This window comes from Saccopteryx bilineata, chromosome 6, assembly GCF_036850765.1.
Source record: "Saccopteryx bilineata isolate mSacBil1 chromosome 6, mSacBil1_pri_phased_curated, whole genome shotgun sequence".
Lineage (NCBI taxonomy): Eukaryota > Metazoa > Chordata > Mammalia > Chiroptera > Emballonuridae > Saccopteryx > Saccopteryx bilineata.
This window is the reverse complement of record NC_089495.1, coordinates 121,330,415-121,349,067: the sequence shown is the minus strand read 5'-3', so window position 1 is coordinate 121,349,067 and position 18,653 is coordinate 121,330,415. Positions and strand designations below refer to the sequence as shown.

Sequence of the window (18,653 nt, the reverse complement as noted above, 5' to 3'; positions counted from 1 at the left end):
CAGCTGGGAACTTAAGTATGAAGTGTCCCATGTTAGCTCATGTTTTCAGAACCTGAAGTCTAACCAAGTATGTACTTAGGAAGACTCCAAGCCTGATTATCTGAAATGACACCCCTCAGCTAAGGATATCAGGAGGAGTAAACATGAGGCCGTCAGTTATCTTCAAATCTCATTTTATTACAACCACCGTGTTCTCCCCCACACAGCACTTCGAACAGTGAAATTCAGCTTTGTATTCCACCCCTTTCTCCTGACTGGTCAAATGCAGATGACAGGAGGGAAAGGAGTCAGAATGAACCCACAACAATAAATTGGGCAAGTCGCTGGCCAGGAGAGCTAATGACCTTCACACAAAGGAAGTCTGTGCTGCTGCAGTGAGATGCTTGCATTAACTATCCAAGGTTCCTGTTTGAATCCAGTACTTGTGGGAGCATTTGGACCAGTAATAATTTAACTTGCTGAAGACATGAAGTAGGTAGAAAGAGGCACTTTTAAAGGAAGAAAGAAATGGAAGACTTTGATAGGAAAAATGTGCTTTTCCTTAAGGACCAATCTATATGATAACACAGTGCTCTTGCTAGAAGCATCAGGAATCACCAAATTATTCCAGAATCTTTAATGGGGAGCATTGTGCTTCCACTTCCTTTTTTCCCAGGAAAGGAGGCAACAAAACTAATCTTATAATGTCCAAACTTTTCTTCTGAATTAATAAACCAGTTTCCCAGTCTCTACCAGTGGTACAGAGAACACAAGGTAGGCAATATCTCTATTAGATTTCCCCTTAGAAGGTGAAAAAACAGGGTGAGAATTACTTTGAGCCAGCGGCTACCTGGTAACTGTTATTAAAGGCCTTGCAAATATACCTGAGAGCAGTTCCAACCTGAGCTTGAGCTGCCTGGCTAGGGCTCTTGCAGTGTAAACATATTCCCGGGTGGAGGACTCTGGTGACAAACTAGGGGAGGTTAAATGGCTCTGTGTAAAGAAAGACAGGATGTATTGATGTTAGAGGAATAGGACAGGTTCCAGCTCTCTGTGGAGTGCTCCACTGAGGTAACAACCAATGATGAATTTCAAATTGCTGTTCTCTATACAAGGATACTGTTAACTTTTTTAAAATTTATTTTTATTTTATTTAGCTAGAGAGAGACAGACAGGGATGGACAAACAGGAAGGGAGATGAGAAGTATCAGTTCTTCGTGTGGCTCCTTAGTTGTTCAGTGATTGCTTTCTCATATGTGCCTTGACCAGGGGGCGCCAGCCGAGCCAGTGATCCCTTGTTCAAGCCAGCGACCTTGGGCTTCAAGCCAGCGACCGTGGGGTCATACCTATGATCCCACACTCAAGCCAGTGGCCCCATGGTCAAGACAGATGAGCCCACACTCAAGCTGGTGATCTTGGGGTTTTGAACCCAGGTCCTCAGAGAAATTCAAATCACTGTTTCTCCTATCCCAGGCTGATGCTCTATCCACTGCGCCACTGCCTGGTCAGGCTTAATTTCTTTTTTCTTTTTTTCAGACACAGAGGGATAGATAGGGACAGACAGGAACGGAAAGAGATGAGAGGCATAAATCATCAGTTTTTCGTTGCAACACCTTAATTCATTGATTGCTTTCTCATATGTGCCTTGATGGGTGTGGGGGGGTTCCAGCCAAGCCAGTGCCCCCTTGCTCAAGCCAGTGACCTTGGGCTCAAGGCAGCAACCTTGGGGTCATTCATATCTATAATCCCTACGCTCATGCTGGATGAGCCCATGCTCAAGCCAGCGACCGTCGGGTTTCACACCAGGGTCCTCAGCATCCAGGCCAACACTATCTGCGCCACCGTCTGGTCAGGCACTGCTAATTCTTTAAATAAGGCATCTCATTTGATACTTAAAGGGAAACACCTGGTATGATTGGACATTGAGAACAACCCTGACTCATCTCCCTGGGAGCACACTCAGTGGGACTGGCCTGCGCGGCAGCTGTGCCACCAGCAGAGGTCCCTCTTCCAGGCGTGCCATGCGGGAGCACAGCGCTGAGCAGCAGACAGGCAGAGCCAATACTGCTTTGCAAGGTCACAAGAAATGGTAAAGCACTAGACTTGGAGTCAGAAAAATTCAAATCACTGCCTCTCCTATGCTAGAAACTAGAAAAGTTAATAAACGCTCGAATAAAATGTGTTAAAATTATAATTACCCACTTTTTTTTTTTTTTTTTAGAAAAAAGATATTCTAATATGGAACAAAGATGCACCCTGAATTCAAACCCATCTCCTGGTAGACCCTCCTAAATGATGGGTGGTGTCACGGGAGGGTAGCAAATGGCAAGAGTCAGCCCTCCCCAGAAGGCCGCAATGACTGCTGGGAGGAACCGCAGGGGGAAACTGCTTCGAGGAAGTAAAATGACAGCCTGCAGCCCTTCCCCCGATGAAATATCACTCAAGTTTCTTGAAAAATAAGTTTGTGTAAAAAGGGATAAGAAATTAAGAGAGTAGGAAGAGAAGGAAAAAGCTTTACCTATAATACTTTTTATTTCTATAAAACTTCTTGAGACAATTTTAAAATCTTATGGGTATGACATTAGCCATCGTACCTTTAGAAAAAGCAGGGAGCACGCACCCCCTTCCTACTGCGGCAGAGTCAGCACAGAGCCTGTGGAGAGGGAGGGCAGCTGTGGCTCAGACACCCACATCTGTTCACTCTTCCTCGCCCCATTACATGCCTCGGTAGTGGCTGCATGTGACACCAGAGATGGGGAGCTGCCGGTGTCAGGGTGACTTTGGGTGGTGAGGAGGAGAACCAGACAGGCAACCCTGGTTTCTCTTCTCTAGAAAGTTCTTTCCAGAGGTCAATGATGATCAAGAGTCCCCCTAAGGCACGCTAGATACTGCTTTCTCTGGGCTCAGAATTACCATTTTATTGCGGAGGATAAATTAGCATTCTTTAATTCTGGTGTTTTTTCTCAAGAAACATTCACTGGCTTTTTGCCAAGCTATCAGAAATCATGACACTCAGTGCAGCAGTTAAGTGTTTGTGGAGACTTACTAGCAAAAACTTTTCCTCAACAGTTCAAAGAGTGAGAAATGATAAACAGGGTAGGTGATAATCCTTTCTTTTTTAGTGAGAGAGACAGAGGGACAGGAAGGGAAAGAAGTGAGAAGCATCAACTTGTTGCAGTACCTTAGTTGTTCATTGATTGCTTTCTCATACATGCCTTGACCAGGGGGGTGCAGCCAAGCCAGTGACCCCTTGCTCAAACCAACGAGCCCACACTCAAGCTGGCGACCTTAGGGTTTCGAAACTAGGTCCTCAGCATCCCAGGTCAACGCTCTATCCATTGTACTACCACCTGGTCAGGCAACAGGATGATATTCTTAATTTTGCATTTGAGTTGTATGAATATGTTGGGTTTATTCTGAATTTTCACTTTATCTTAGATTTAGATGTAAGTCATGGGGCAAAAAGGAATAGCCTCCTACCACCAACCTCCACCAAAAAAAGGGAGAATGAGAAATTACTTTTTTTTTTGTATTTTTCTGAAGTGAGAAGCAGAGAGGCAAGAGAGACAGACTCTCACATGCGCCTGACCAGGATCCACCTGGCATGCCCACCAGGGGGCAATGCTCTGCCCATCTGGGGTGTCGCTCCATTGCAACTGGAACCATTCTAGCACCTGAGGCGAAAGCCATGGAGCCATCCTCAGCGCCCGGGCCAACTTTGCTCCAGTGGAGCCTCAGCTATGGGAGGGGAAGAGAGAGATAGAGAAGAAAGAGAAGGGGAAGGGTGGAGAAGCAGATGGATGCTTCTCCTATGTGCCCTGGCTGGGAATCGAACATGGGATTTCCACACTCCGGGCCAATGCTCTACTGCTGAGCCAGCCAGCCAGGGCCTGAAATTATTTTATTATTTTTTTAAAGACTTTAGTTTTTCAATTCTTTTTTCAGAGAGGAGAGAGAGGGAGAGAGAAGGGGGAAGAGCAGGAAGCATCAACTCCCATATGTACCTTGACCAGGCAATCCCAGGGTTTTGAACCAGTGACCTCAGCATTCCAGGTCGACACTTTATCCCACTGCGCCACCACAGGTCAGGCAAATTATTTTCTTTTAAATGTAGTAGCAAAACCAGCAGCTGCTATAAGCAGCACTTATTAGGGTATGCCCTTCTGTGGCCAGCAGCAGAGGGTAAGGCAGTGAAGATAGAAGGGGACCCTGACACTTCCTGCTGCTACCCAGGAACTTGCATGGCGCAGTCTAGAGAAAGCCAGCAAAGATGCCAGCTCTGCACCATTAGCCAGCAAAATGCAACTGGCCAAGTAACTCTGGATTAATGTTCAACAGCACATGGTAGCATCCTATCACATGCCTTATTTCTTGATTACCCTTATTTCATGGAGAACATAGACCCAAAGATCTCTCTTTAGCAGCTCAGAAATAAAACTAGTTTCCATTAGTGCTTAACTGTGTTTAGCCATAGGTTTGAGGATACAGAGTTTAAAAGTGTAAACACTGAAAGGAACATATTTTATTATAACACACCAGTCTGCTCTTACCCTATGCAAACTCAAAAAGATAGCGATTAGAGTAGAGTAATCCAATTCAATAGTCCCAGGAAGGAAATAATTCTTGACTACACTAACCCCTGCTTCACTCTCACCTCAGGCTGTATTAATTGAAGTGCACCAAAACCCTTAGAAACTTCCCTCCCTAAATGGGACAGTAAAACCCAAACATGACCCTGATCAGGCGGTGGCACACAGTGGATAGAGCATCCGACTGGGACACAGAGGATCCAGGTTCGAAACCCCGAGGTTGCCGGCTTGAACGTGTACACATCTGGTTTGAGCATGGCTCACCAGCTTGAACCCAAGGTTGCTGGCTTGAGCAAGGGATCACTCTGTCTGCTGTAGCCCCCCAGTCAAGGCACATATGAGAAAGCAATCAGTGAACAAGTAATGTGCTGCAATGAAGAATTGATGCTTTTCATCTCTCTTCTTGTCTGTCCCTATCTGTCCCTCTCTCTGTCTCTGTCACACACACACACAAAAAAAAGACAGCCCTGGCCGGTTGGCTCAGTGGTAGAGCGTCAGCCTGGCGTGCAGAAGTCCCGGGTTCGATTCCCGGCCAGGGCACACAGGAGAAGCGCCCATCTGCTTCTCCACCCCTCCCCCTCTCCTTCCTCTCTGTCTCTCTCTTCCCCTCCCGCAGCCGAGGCTCCATTGGAGCAACGATGGCCCGGGCGCTGGGGATGGCTCCTTGGCCTCTGCCCAGGCGCTAGGGTGGCTCTGGTCGCAACAGAGCGACACCCCGGAGGGGCAGAGCATCGCCCCCTGGTGGGCAGAGCATCGCCCCCTGGTGCGCATGCGGGAGTCTGTCTGACTGTCTCTCCCCGTTTCCAGCTTCAGGAAAAAAAAAAAAAAAGACAAAAAACAAAACCCAGAACATGAAGATATATCACTGACAGAGATTAACAGGCACTCAACACACTTCAGAACTTTCCTTGAATTTTTTTTAAGTGGGAGGAGGGGAGATAGACTCCTGCATGCACCCCAACCAGGATCCACGTGGCAACCCCTGTCTGGGGCCAATGCTCAGACCAAATGAGCTACCCTCAGCACCTGATGCTGACGCTCAATTGAGCCACTGACTGAAAAAGGGAAAGTGAGAAAGAAGGGGGAGAAGGAGGTGAAGAGAAGCAGATGGTTGCTTCTTCTGTGTGCCCTGACTGGGGATCAAACCTGGGATGCCTGCATCAGCAAACTGGCCAGGGCCCTTTAATCAACATTTAAATCTTTTTTTTTTAATTTATTGATTTTAGAGAGAGAGGAAGGGAGATACAGAGAGACGAGCAGACAGAAACTTCAATCTGTTCCTGCATGTGCCCTGACCAGGGATCAAACTGGGCAACCTCTGTACTTCAGGATGATGATCTAACCAACGAGCTATCTGGCCAGGACTTGATCAACTTTTAAATAGTATTGCTTTAGGATGAAGATTTAATTTTAAGAAATAAATTTAAAAGAGAACATTTAAAATATCACGTTTTCATGATTAGAGTAAGTATAGTAATTTTATTACAAATTTCAGGATCTAAAAAGTAATGTGTTACATTTACAAAGATAAGTCTGAGAAGACCTGTATCAAGCAGCATGTCCTCAGGCATAAAAGGACACAGCCCCAACCTCACCTTTTAGAGGTGGGCCAGCCAGATGAAGAAAAGTGCTGACCTGACCAGTACATGCTGACCAGGGTCATTCTGGGTTACTGCCCTGGCAGGGAGTCCACTGAAGATGCCTCTATTCTTGAACTCTGAAAGCCAAACTGGAGTCTTGAGGGTAATCAAGAAAGGTTTCTCTTTTCATACTTTTTATTTCAATGATATTTAGGAAACTTTCTGTACTTAATAAGTTATGACTCAATTGGCCTGCGAGCCCAAGTGTGAAAATCTGCAAAGGAGCTAGCTGGTCGACCAGTGAGAAGACGGAGACCAGACACTCATGACACACGTTCACCCAGGTTAGACAGATGTTCAGCAACCAAGATGCTGCGGCCAGTAGCTGGTTCAGCAGGGTGGCCATGCAGAGTCAGATAGCTCCCGCAGTCATCTAAGCCACCCTCCTTCTGAATGAGACATAGCACGCACAGCAGGGAGCTCTACCTGTGTGTGTGTGTGTGTGTGTGTGTGTCTCTCTCTGTGTCTCTTTTGTAAAGATTCTTTTTTTTTTTTTTTTTTTAATTTCTGAAGCTGGAAACGGGGAGAGACAGTCAGACAGACTCCCGCATGCGCCTGACCAGGATCCACCCGGCACGCCCACCAGGGGCGATGCTCTGCCCCTCCGGGGCGTCGCTCTGCCGCGACCAGAGCCACTCCAGCACCTGGGGCAGAGGCCAAGGAGCCATCCCCAGCGCCCAGGCCATCTTTGCTCCAATGGAGCCTCGGCTGCGGGAGGGGAAGAGAGAGACAGAGAGGAAGGGGGGGGGATGTGGAGAAGCAAATGGGCGCTTCTCCTATGTGCCCTGGCCGGGAATCGAACCCGGGTCCCCCGCACGCCAGGCCGACGCTCTACCGCTGAGCCAACCGGCCAGGGCCATAAAGATTCTTAAAGGCAGGATCTTACAAGGTGCAGCTGTAGAAGCATGACGGACTGGACAAGTACAGAGCAAGCCCTCTCCAGGGGTCCTGAGAGGAACCTGGGGTGAAGAAGAGCAGTGTGGTACCTGAGAGGCCACTGAGACAAGGGGGGAACACCCTCAAGCTATAGGACTAAAAAGGGGGGGGAAGAAAAGAGCCAAAAATAATGGCTACAAAACATAGCATGCTCACAGGAAAGATGAGGTTCTGGGGGTAGGGCCACGCCAGCAGCCGAGGAGCATACAGCTAAGCCCTCCTGCCTGGGACTTTCTATTTCAGAGGTTCCTACATTAACCCTTCTCCCTCTAAAGCTGTGGCTCTTAAAGGGGAACAGCTTTACCCCCAGAGAACATTTGGCAATGTCAAGAGATATTTTTGGTTGTCACAGCTGGGGCAGGGGTGCTACTGGTATTTAGTGGGCAGAGGCCAGTGATGTTGCTAAACATCCTACAATGCACAGAACAACTTCCTACAACAAAGTATTATTATTTTTTTTCATTTTTCTGAAGCTGGAAACAGGGAGAGACAGTCAGACTCCCGCATGCGCCCGACCGGGATCCACCCGGCATGCCCACCAGGGGCGATGCTCTGCCCACCAGGGGGCGATGCTCTGCCCATCCTGGGCATCGCCATGTTGCGACCAGAGCCACTCTAGCGCCTGGGGCAGAGGCCACAGAGCCATCCCCAGCGCCCGGGCCATTTTTGCTCCAATGGAGCCTTGGCTGCGGGAGGGGAAGAGAGAGACAGAGAGGGAAAGCGCGGCGGAGGGGTGGAGAAGCAAATGGGCGCCTCTCCTGTGTGCCCTGGCCGGGAATCGAACCCGGGTCCTCCGCACGCTAGGCCGACGCTCTACCGCTGAGCCAACCGGCCAGGGCCAACAAAGTATTATTAATGGAAAGGTTGAGAAGCCTCTACTGGAGGGAGGACCGGACTCATCCTAAGATCCAGACCCCAGCATGAGCCAAGGCCTCGGGAACGCACAGCCAGACAAACGAAACCTCTACCTCAAGCCCTAGTATGTGGATCAGCCCGCTGCCTTGTTGAACGGAAACCCCATTACCCAAGAGCATCGCAAACATCTCGACAGCTGCTGGCGGTTCAGACTCAGTCACTACAACTAAAATCAAATACCTGTCCTGTCTTGTTCCTCTTCTGAAAACCTGCTATTTCTTCCTCAGGGCCAAAGCCACCCCCACTGCCACCGCCAGGACAGCAATTGCGGCCGCCCCTCCAAACAGCAGCGCAGATGTGCCCTCAGCCCACAGCACAGCCGGCTCTCCTGCAGCCGGAGAGGACCCCCCCATAGAGCGCTCCCTCTCTTCACTAAGCAGTGTTTGTGGGGGCTCCAGTGTGGGGGTCCCCTCCTCCTCCGGCTCAACAGGTTCAGCAGCTGCTGCTCTCACATCTTCTTCATCCAGTTCTATGAACAAAGATGAAGCTGGGCTGACTGTTCCTGCTGCAGTTGTCTCTGTTCCAGGTGGCCTCGTCTCCAGCAGGGAAGTGGCCGTGACATGTGGGAGCAGGGGGCCTGGGGCTGCAGATGCCACAGGAGCCTCGTCCACACCCTCAGGGATTTCCTCCTTCTCCACGTGCACAATGTCTGAATTAGAAGAGTTGTTCTCACTCTTCTCTCCAGCCCCGTAGCTATCGAGGCTTTTGACTTCTTCAGGATCCATGGCGACCTGTTGCCAGGACTCTGGACCTAGGGACATGGGTAGGCTTTCTGTATGCCAGCTCTGGCTGGCTGAGAGGGACATAGGCAAGCTCTCTGCCTGCCAAGAAGCGGTCACAGTTGGAGACTCTGGAGGACTGACCTGTCCAGAGTTGTCACTGGGCAGGATATAAATGTCATTGCTGTCTTCTGCAGTGATTCCAGGGTCCTCTTCCTCCTCCTCAGACTCCAGACTAAAGACAGTGCTCTAGAAGAGAAGAAGGAGTCAATACAAAGAATGGTAAATATAGTTTAAATAATGTAAATCTGGAATAAAAAGTCTTTCCTAAACTGAGGTTCCAGGAATAAATACATTATTCAAACCTATGTACTTTCTGGATTAAATGCATTTATTTGTCAATCAACAAAGAAATAATTTTTAACAAGATGGTCCTCTGAAGCTAAAAAATATCAAAAAGTTGATTTATATGCAATTCAGTTTATATATATTCAATGCAATAATTAATGCAAAATAGCAAAGAAAACAGAGGCAAGAACCTTGCTCTCGAGGAACGTATGACTTCTTAGGATGCATAAGTAACGCCATGCCATAGTCAAAGTGCTATTAAAGAGTGCAGATGGAGAAAGGACTTTTTGGTGAAGGCAGGAGAAGGCAGGGCAATGTCGGAAAGCCTCATGGAAGAACCAGCATCTGTCCTGGACATCTGAGGACCAGGTAAGATTGCATAGTGAAAGCCACAGACAAGATACAATACCAGCAAAAGCACAGAAATATGAAAAAGGGGAAGAGGAAGCAGCCCAGTTTAAAGTATGTACAGTATACATGAAGAAGAATAGAAAGTTCAGTTAGGACAGGACCATGAAGAAACTTGACAGAGTTCTAAGAAATATGAACTTTATTCAATAGGAAATGGTTAGTCAGCGAAGACTCTAAGCTACAAAACAACCAGAGTCGGCTTTACAACCGCTCTGACAGCAGGAGAGAACAGAGGGGCCAGGAACCCGGACATCACATAACATTCACCATTTTTAGATGTACAGTTCAGAGGTTTTTAGTATATTCACAATACTGTGCAACATTTCACCACTACTTAGTTCTTGAACATTTCCAGCATTCCCAATGCTCCCCTCCTTCAACACCTGGCAACCACTAATCTACTTTCTGTCTCTTAATTTGCCTATTCTGGTTCATATAAATGTAATAATACACTATGTGGCTTCTTTGACTGGCTTCTTTCACTTTGATAATGTTTCCAAGGTTCATCCATGTTGTAGCATGTAGCAGTATTTAATTTTTTTGTGATTTCATGTTTCATTGTATGGATATACCACAGTTTGTTTATTAATTCATCAGCTGGTTTAAATTTAACGGTTGCCTACTTTCAGTAATTGTGAGTAGTGCTGCTACAATATAAAACCCATGCTCAAGTTTTTGTTTGACCACCTATTTTCAATTCCTTTGAGCATATACCTAGAAGAGGAATTGCTGGGTCATAATAACTCTGTTTAATTTATTAGGAACTGCCAAACTATTTTCCAAACCAGTTGCACCATTTTATATTCCTCCTAGCAATATACAAGGGTTCCGATTTCTCTACATCCTGTCAACACTTGCTATTGTCTGTTTTTTTATTACAGCCATCCGAGGGGATGTCAAGTGGTGTCTCCTTATGGTTCTGATTTGCATTTCCCTTAAGACTAATAATGTTGAACATCTTTTCATGAGCTTACTGGCCATTTGTATGGCCAATGTCTGTTCAAATCTTTGGTCCATTTTTAATTGGGTTGTGTTTTTATTATTGAATTGTTAAGAGTTTTATCTTTTATTCTTAAACAAGACTGCTACACAGTTGGATACTTAGGTAACCAATTGTTTGGAGGAGAGGGTACCTGGAATTTGGTTGAGCCTGAAGAAAGGATATGGGCAAAGCACCAAAGTAACTAGTAACCTATGCAGTTAATATATTTTTTAAACAAGAGCTCTGCCATTAGTGCCATTTCTCATATAAATCATTTTCCTAGGCCTCACACCCCACAGGAGGAGGGGACCTCCACAGCTTTTATCTTATAGGATCGTCTCTTTTAAACTCTCACTATATCAGCATCAGTATAACAGTGATGTAAAACTACTCAACAGTTCTAAGAGTGTCATCAGTAATATAGTAACAGCAAAGAGCCCCCTCACAACCAAGTGCAGCACATAAAGACCACATACCACCTGTGATGACGCAGTGGATAGAGCATTGACCTGGAACGCTGAAGTCACTGGTTCAAAACCCTGGGCTTGCCTGGTCCAGGCGCATACAACAAGCAATCAATCCATAACTAAAGTGAAGTAACTATACTTCTCACTTCCCCATTCCTCTCTCTATAAAATCAATAAATAAAATATTTAAAAAAAAAAAACCCCACACACCCATCAACAGCACTAGGTCATTAGTCACAGCCAGCCAGAAGATAATGCTTGTCCTACTGAGGAAGAAAAACCATAAATACCATTTCTTCATCATTTCTGTCTTACCACATACTTAATAATTTATTTTAGCTAGCATCTACCTCATCATATTCCTCTCCCTCTATTTAATCATTAAGTACTAAATAGATCTCAAAATATTTATTCTTAAATACATCTTAATATATTTTCCCCTTCTGTCAACATTTTCTGCTATTATAAGAAGTCACTATTTTTCATCAGAACTAATACAAAAGTCTTCTATCTCCTTGAACCTGCAATCCAGTTTGGAGATGAAAAGCACCACTTAGCTTAGTCAGCTAAGCCAAAAACCTGGGAGTCATACTGGATTCCACCTATTCCTGAAGTAGTTGCTTCTTGTATCTGGGGACTGTGCTATGTAGGTGCTAGTGATAAAAACAGAATCATCTCTGCCCTCAAAGAGTTTCAAAAATAGTTTAAAAACTAGTAAAGGACACAAGCACAGGGTATTCTAGGGACATGAAGGAGAGAAACTTATTGGGGATTCATGGAAGGCTTCCTGAAAGAAAGGACAACAGAACTGGATCTTAAAGAATAAGAACTAATAATAGATCTACACAATGAGAAAGACATTCCAGGCAGAAGAAAAGCATAAATAAAACCACAATGTCAAGCCTAACCTGTGATGGCATAGTGGATAAAGGGTCGACCAGGAACACTGAGGTCACTGGTTGAAAACCCTGGGCTTGCCCACTTGAGGCACATATGGGAAGCAACTACTGAACTGATGCTTCCTGCTTCCCCCTCCCAATAAAAACAACAAAATCAAATAAAAACCCCCACAATGCTGAGAAATGCCACAGTACACACAGGCAACTACAGGCTCTTCTGTAGTCCAAAGCATACTGCAAGGAGTAAAGAGAGATGAGGGTGAACAAACAGGAAAGGCCAGACACAGTGCCAATGCATGGAGAGTGAAGACCAATGTCTGGGTATAAAACAAAGAAACACCTCCATTTCAGAGGAGGTGAGTGTTTCCTGAAGTCTGCTGAGTCTGACAAAAATCTTTGTTCTACTAAAAAAATAAGTTCAACTACTTATCCCCAAATATGGCAACTTGTAGACCATCAATAGCTCAGAGCAGAAGAGAGATGCATCTAAGGATGAGCACAGGCTACTGGGTAAAGGCTATCTGCAGTTTGTAAAAGGGCAGTGCTACATTTGAAATCTATCTGATTACCTCACTCCTTCAGTTAAAAGGCAAGAGGGCAGTCACACAATACTTAAAATAATACAGGGTGGGCAAAAATAGGTTCACAGTGTGAATACATGAAACAGTTTATTCTTGTGTTATTATTATTTATCATGTCAATAACTGTAAACCAACCTACTTTTGTCCCACCCTATATACTATCTTTAAGTACTTTACATGTTTTCCTAGGAAACCAAATATAACCATTTTTAAAAGGCTGCAGTACAGTGAATGGTGTTAAAGGAGGTAAGGCCACTATTCTCTCTACTCCTACAGCTACCACTTAGCCCAAATTCAGATCAGGGGTTAGGTGGCCCACATCGAAGGAAAGGCTTCATCTTGGTGAGCTGGCTCACTGTTCCCTGCCAGTGCTACACTAAATTTCCAAGCACCGTCTTACTCATGTCGATACTGGTGTTAACATGTTGGGAGACAAAAAATGTCCTGCAACTACAGTGTCCGTAAAGTCATGGTGCACTTTTGACCGGTCACAGGAAAGCAACAAAAGACGATAGAAATGTGAAATCTGCACCAAATAAAAGGAAAACCCTCCTAGTTTCTGCAGGATGATGTGGGAGCATGTGCGCATGCACAGATAATGATGTAACACCGTGTGTACAGCGGAGCAGCCCACGGCCATGCCAGTCGAGATGTGGACAGTACAGAGGAAAGTTCAGTGTGTTCTGTGGCTCGCTAAATTCGAATCTGTGACCAAAGTGCAACGTGAATATCAGCGTGTTTATAACGAAACACCACCACATAGGAATAACATTACTCGGTGGGATAAGCAGTTGAAGGAAACCGGCAGTTTGGTGGAGAAACCCCGTTCTGGTAGGTCATCAGTCAGTGACAAGTCTGTAGAGGCTATACGGGCTAGCTACCTAAGGAGCCCTAAAAAATCTGTGTGTGAGCCCACACTGAACTGCACTGAATAGGTATTAAACTGGGAGAGTTTTCCTTTTATTTGGTGCAGATTTCACATTTCTATTGTTTTTTGTTGCTTTCCTGTGACTGGTCAAAAGTGCACCATGACTTTACGGACACAATGTATAACAGAAGGTATAAATGTCTTCCTTAAAAACTGTATAATCATAAAGCAGCATACCATTTTAGGAGAAATATCAGGCTCCCTGAGACATAGCCATGGATCCTAGTTAAGACTTATCTGGCTCTATCAAATGCTTGAGTGAGAGGAAAACTGGTCCCATCTTTGGATATAAAAGAAGCTCTAGCCCTGGCTGATTGGCTCAGCGGTAGAGCATCAGCCCAGCATGTGAAAGTCCGGGTTTGATTTCCAGCCAGGGCACACAGGAGACGCGCCCATCTGCTTCTCCACCCTTCCCCCTCTTCCCGTCCCGCAGCCAAGGCTCCACTGGAGCAAAGTTGGCCTGGGTGCTGAGGATGGCTTCACGGCCTCCACCTCAGGCACTAGAATGGCTCTGGCAGAAACAGAGTAATGCCCCAGATGGGCAGAGTATCGCCCTCTGGTGGGCATGCCGGGTGGATCCCAGTCAGGCGCATGCGGGAGTCTGTCTGACTGCCTCCCCGCTTCTCACTTCAGAAAGATACAAAAAAAAAAAAGCTCTGACCACCACCGTTTTTATGTTCACAGGTGCTGATAGGTACAGCTTTTTCATTTCTGTATCTCTACACATATGGACTGTATCTCAGTGTCTATTATCCAGGGTACCATGGTGCTGGTGCTGAAGAGAGAATTCAAACACCCTCTTCTGGCTCATGTCATTTGCTCCACCCAAAGTCAGTTTCTGCCCTTCTGACTCCTTCTCATTACTTCTAAACTCTTACATGATTTATATTGGGTTGGCAAGAAAGTATTTTCGGTTGTCACACATAGCGTAATTGTTTTGAAGGACTTCTGTCAGTGTTATGGTTTTTTCCTTTTGAAATTTGTTATCAGTCACATTTAGGTTACTTTAGAAGCAAGTTGTGTGTAATTTTGTTTGTAGTTGTTAGTTTAGGGTCAATTTTAACATGAAGTGCAGAAACAAACATTTTTGACATATTTTACTTTTTTATTTCCATAAAAGAAAGAAAACTGCTGAGGCTCACAAAAAGATATGTGAAGTTTATGGTATTGATTGCATAACAAAACACACATGTCAGAATTGTTTTAAAATTTCCGTTCTGGAGCTTTTTCATTCAAAGATGACCAACGTTCTGGTCGACCTACTGAAGTTGATGACGACCAAATCAAAGCTATAATTGAAGAGAATCATCATATAACTGTTCGAGAGATTGCAGACAGGTTAAATGTATTGCACACAACAACTGAAAATCACTTAAAATGTCTTGGACTTGCTAAGAAGCTCGATATTTGGGTTCCGCATGAATTGAGAGAGATTTACTTAACACAACAAATCCATATTTGCAATATGCATCTCAAGTGCAATGAAACCGACCCTTTTTTGAAAATCATCACTGGTGATGAAAAATGGGTTGTCCAGTAACATCATTCGAAAACGCTCATGGTCCAAGCATGATGAACCAGCACAAACCACATCTAAAGCTGAACTGCATCAAAAAAAGGTCATGCTGTCAATCTGGTGGGACTACAAAGGTGTTGTGTATTTTGAGTGGCTTCCAAGAAACCAGACGATCAATTCAGATGATTACTGTCAACAACTAAATAAAACTGGAGGAAGCAATCAAAGAAAACCAACCAAAATTGGCAAATTGCCAAGGAACTGTTTTCCACCATGGTAATGCAAAGCCTTACACAACTTTAGTAACTCGTGGGAAATTACTGAAGCTTGGTTGGGAAGTGATGTTGCATCCCCCATGCAGCCCTGACCTGGCACCATCTGATTACCATTTATTTCAAAGTTTGCAAAACTCTGAATGCTAAAACTTTCACAAATGATGATGACCTTAAATCGCACTTGGTTCAGTTTTTTGCTGATAAGGACCAAAATTTCTATGAGCGCAGAATCATGAAGCTACAGGAAAGATGGCAAAAGGTCATTGAACAAAATGGAAAATATATAATTGATTAAAGTTTATTCTTTGTATTAAAAAATGAGTTTTATTTCACACTACAAAACCAAAATTACTTTCTTGCCTACCCAGTATGTTCTCTTGGCCATAAAGCATATAGTAAAATAATGTGCATTTGTTTTAAACTCTAAGAGAGAAGATACCTACTGAAAAAGGCTCCCAGTGGCCAACTGGGCTCAAATTAAAAAACGAAACAAAGCAAACAAAAAAAAAAGCCCAGCAACCATTTCTGCACAGGAGCCTCTCTCAGAAACTGCTCTTCAGGAAGAAGCCCACACTGACTTGCCTGCCTGCACTGTGTTCCTGTTCTTTGAGCCAGCCCTTATATACTGGAACTCGGGTCCTATTTCAATCAATAGGACCCAGGCTGTCCAACTAAAGCTGCTCATTTCTGACCAATCAGAACAGTGCCTTTTGGACCAATCAAACTGTGAGGATTTGGAGTCCTCATTTGCATTACAATGGACCAAACAAGAACTCTGGGTGGAGACTTCTGTCTATATAAACCAGCTTCCCTCTGGCTCAGACAATGCACTCTTTGTTTCCACTGAAGACCAAAGATTGCATTTCTCTAGCTGAACTGAAATTCCAGAGATGTCTCACTACAGCAGAGTAAAGCAGACCCGCACCAGCCACAGCAGACTGGCACATAATGGTGCAGACAGGAGCAGAGGGGAACCCACTAGCATATCACAAAGCAGACCAACTTGGAGCAGAGCAGAGCTGTCTAGCTGGAGAGGCCTGGTCCTACCATTGCCTCACAGCCATGCTGTCTTTATAGCCGTGCTGTATCACAATTTGTTTTGTACCAAATAAAGTTACCTTCTTCACCACATCCCAAACTGGGGATTTCTGTGAATCCCCAATTCACTGAATTGGTGCCAACAACCATCAGTTGACACTGTCTTATAGTCCCTACTAACTGTAAGTTCAGAGACTGAGGACATGGTTTTCTTTTTCTGTGAGAGGAAGAGAGATAATGAGACAGACACCCACATGTACCCTGACCAGGATTCACCTGCAACCCCATCTGGGGCTGATGCTTGAGTACCGAGCTATTTTTAGCACCCAAGGCTGACCTGCTCAGATCAACTGAGCTATCCTCAGCAGCAAGGCTGATGCTCAAACCAATCAAGCCACTGGCTTCAGGAAGGGGAGAGGAGTGAAGGGGGAGAAGGAAAGGGAGAGAAAATGATGGTCACTTCTCTTGTATGGCCTGCCTAAAAATCGAATCTGGGATATCCATATGCTGGACCAACGCTGTATCCACTGAGCCAACTGGCCGGGTCTACACAAAGTATCTTAAAGGTGATTCATGTTGACACTTTGTATCAGAGTACATTTTTACCAATTAGCCAAAAAACAATCTCTCGGTATAAGACACACAAAAAACATTGCTTAGACCTAACAATGTGAAATACAGATTGGGAATTCAAATTTAGAAATAAAAACACATTTTAAATATTAACAAATTAGTTATCCATATAATTGCTCTGTTCCTTGGCACACATTTTAGTTGAATTAAATACTTTCTCTGTAACAAATTATAATTGTCAAAAAACTTGGATGTGCCTGACCAGGCGGTGGCGCAGTGGATAGAGCGTCGGACTGGGATACGGAAGACCCAGGTTCGAGACCCCGAGGTTGCCAGCTTGAGCGCGGGATCATCTGGTTTAAGCAAAAAAGCTCACCAGCTTGGATCCAAGGTCGCTGGCTCAAGCAAGGGGTTACTCGGTCTGCTGAAGGCCCGCGGTCAAGGCACATATGAGAAAGCAATCAATGAACACCTAAGGTGTCACAACGAAAAACTGATGATTGATGCTTCTCATCCCTCTCTGTTCCTGTCTGTCTGTCCCTACCTATCCCTCTTTCTAATTCTCTCTCTGTCTCTGTAAAAAAAAAAAACAAAAAAAACTTGGATGTACTATATCATAATAAACTGAAAATCAAAATGGAAGCACACAACATTCACTGTATTTTTCTTCCTCCTTTGTTCTACTAAGTACCATATAGGTGAGGAAAGTTTCTAGATGGAGCTATCTATGGCAATGACAATGCAGTGGAAATAATGGCAGCTGGAACATGTCCCTTCCCCATCCTCTGTCCATAATGGAGACACGGAGAAGACTCTTTAGGAGGCACACTATCCACCAGGACCAGAGTACTCAGAGGCGGGTCTCACTGTGATGGCCCTCGCCCACAAGAAGAGGGCAGCTAATGTGTGATGTGGAAATGGACACCAGCAGAGACCATGGCTGTCAGTTATAAAAGGAGAGAAGAGGGTGTGCTTTGAGAAACAGTGTAACCTCTGTGTAAACTACTGACAGATCCGGTAGACCTGTAACATTCTGCCTAAGAGTCCCACTTCAGGTTCCCTAAGTGCTCTGCTTCTGCTTCTTTCAGAATGAGGAAAAGTGGGTCCCAGTGAGTGCAGCCCCAACTCTGAAGGAAAGGGCCCAAGCAGAGCTACCTCATCGTCTCCTACCTCCAGAACAACAGTCCCCTGCCTGGGAGTCACGGTGTGATGGGTGACGATGGCTCTGTCGCTTATAGTACTCAGGCCATAAGTAAAGCCACCAACATTTACTTGGTAGTGATTCTCATTAGCTTTGGTCTCTTCACGTATGCCAAGAGCAATAAAAGGAAAATTATGAGAATATTCAGTGTATCAACTACAGCAGAAACTGTGAGAGCCCAACTTTTATGACACAATAAGCAAAATTCGTTTAAGATAGCAACTGGAAATATATTCCATTTCAAGGAAGTGTAACTATTAATAGCCAAAAATCAAGCTGACAGTGGACAGCTCCCAATGGAATGAAATCTCAGAAAATGAGCAACATAAATAATTGTTAAACAGTATGCAGTTAAGCTCCTAATTCTATAAAATTGTGAACAGCATTAAAAAAATCTCTATATATACAATCATTTTACTTGTGACTTTTCCCAATTTTTTGGTGGATTTTGTTTTGCTTTTTAAATTGCATCTCTGAGACATTGTTACCCAAATTAAAAATGGCCTGAAAACAAGAAGACGGGCTATCATCAGAGATGGTGATTTTACCTGTGGAGACCTCTGATTTCTTCAGGCTACAATCAGTCAGGAATAAAAACCCATCTTTGGAAAAGAGAATCTGGAGCTTATGCCACTCTGAGCTGAACGTTTTTGCAA

At 44.8% G+C, this 18,653-nt stretch overlaps 2 protein-coding genes and 1 pseudogene across 7 annotated transcripts in view; 2 read left to right on the top strand and 1 right to left on the bottom strand.

Annotated features, from left to right (window-relative positions):
* The window catches only part of BID (BH3 interacting domain death agonist), a 62,753-nt gene that overhangs the window by 43,304 nt on the left and 796 nt on the right, over positions 1-18,653 (top strand). The window contains exon 7 of one of the 3 annotated variants that reach the window (XM_066234509.1): positions 8,287-8,413. The exons of 1 other annotated variant lie outside the window; for it this stretch is intronic. The gene's annotated coding sequence lies outside the window, so the exon portion shown is untranslated. Of the gene's footprint in view, positions 1-206; positions 2,695-8,286; positions 8,414-18,653 lie in introns of those variants that run through there. One more of the 3 variants, XM_066234508.1, reaches the window with a different exon arrangement.
* Positions 7,969-18,653, bottom strand: part of BCL2L13 (BCL2 like 13) — a 48,005-nt gene continuing 37,320 nt past the window's right edge. For 3 of the 4 annotated variants that reach the window (XM_066234501.1, XM_066234503.1, XM_066234500.1), the window contains one exon: positions 7,969-9,027. In XM_066234501.1, the coding sequence (XP_066090598.1) occupies positions 8,272-9,027 (756 nt within the window). In that variant the 3' untranslated portion in view covers positions 7,969-8,271. The remainder of the gene's footprint in view (positions 9,028-18,653) is intronic. The other variant, XM_066234504.1, reaches the window with a different exon arrangement.
* On the top strand, positions 14,964-18,302 carry LOC136308342 (small integral membrane protein 19 pseudogene; annotated as a pseudogene).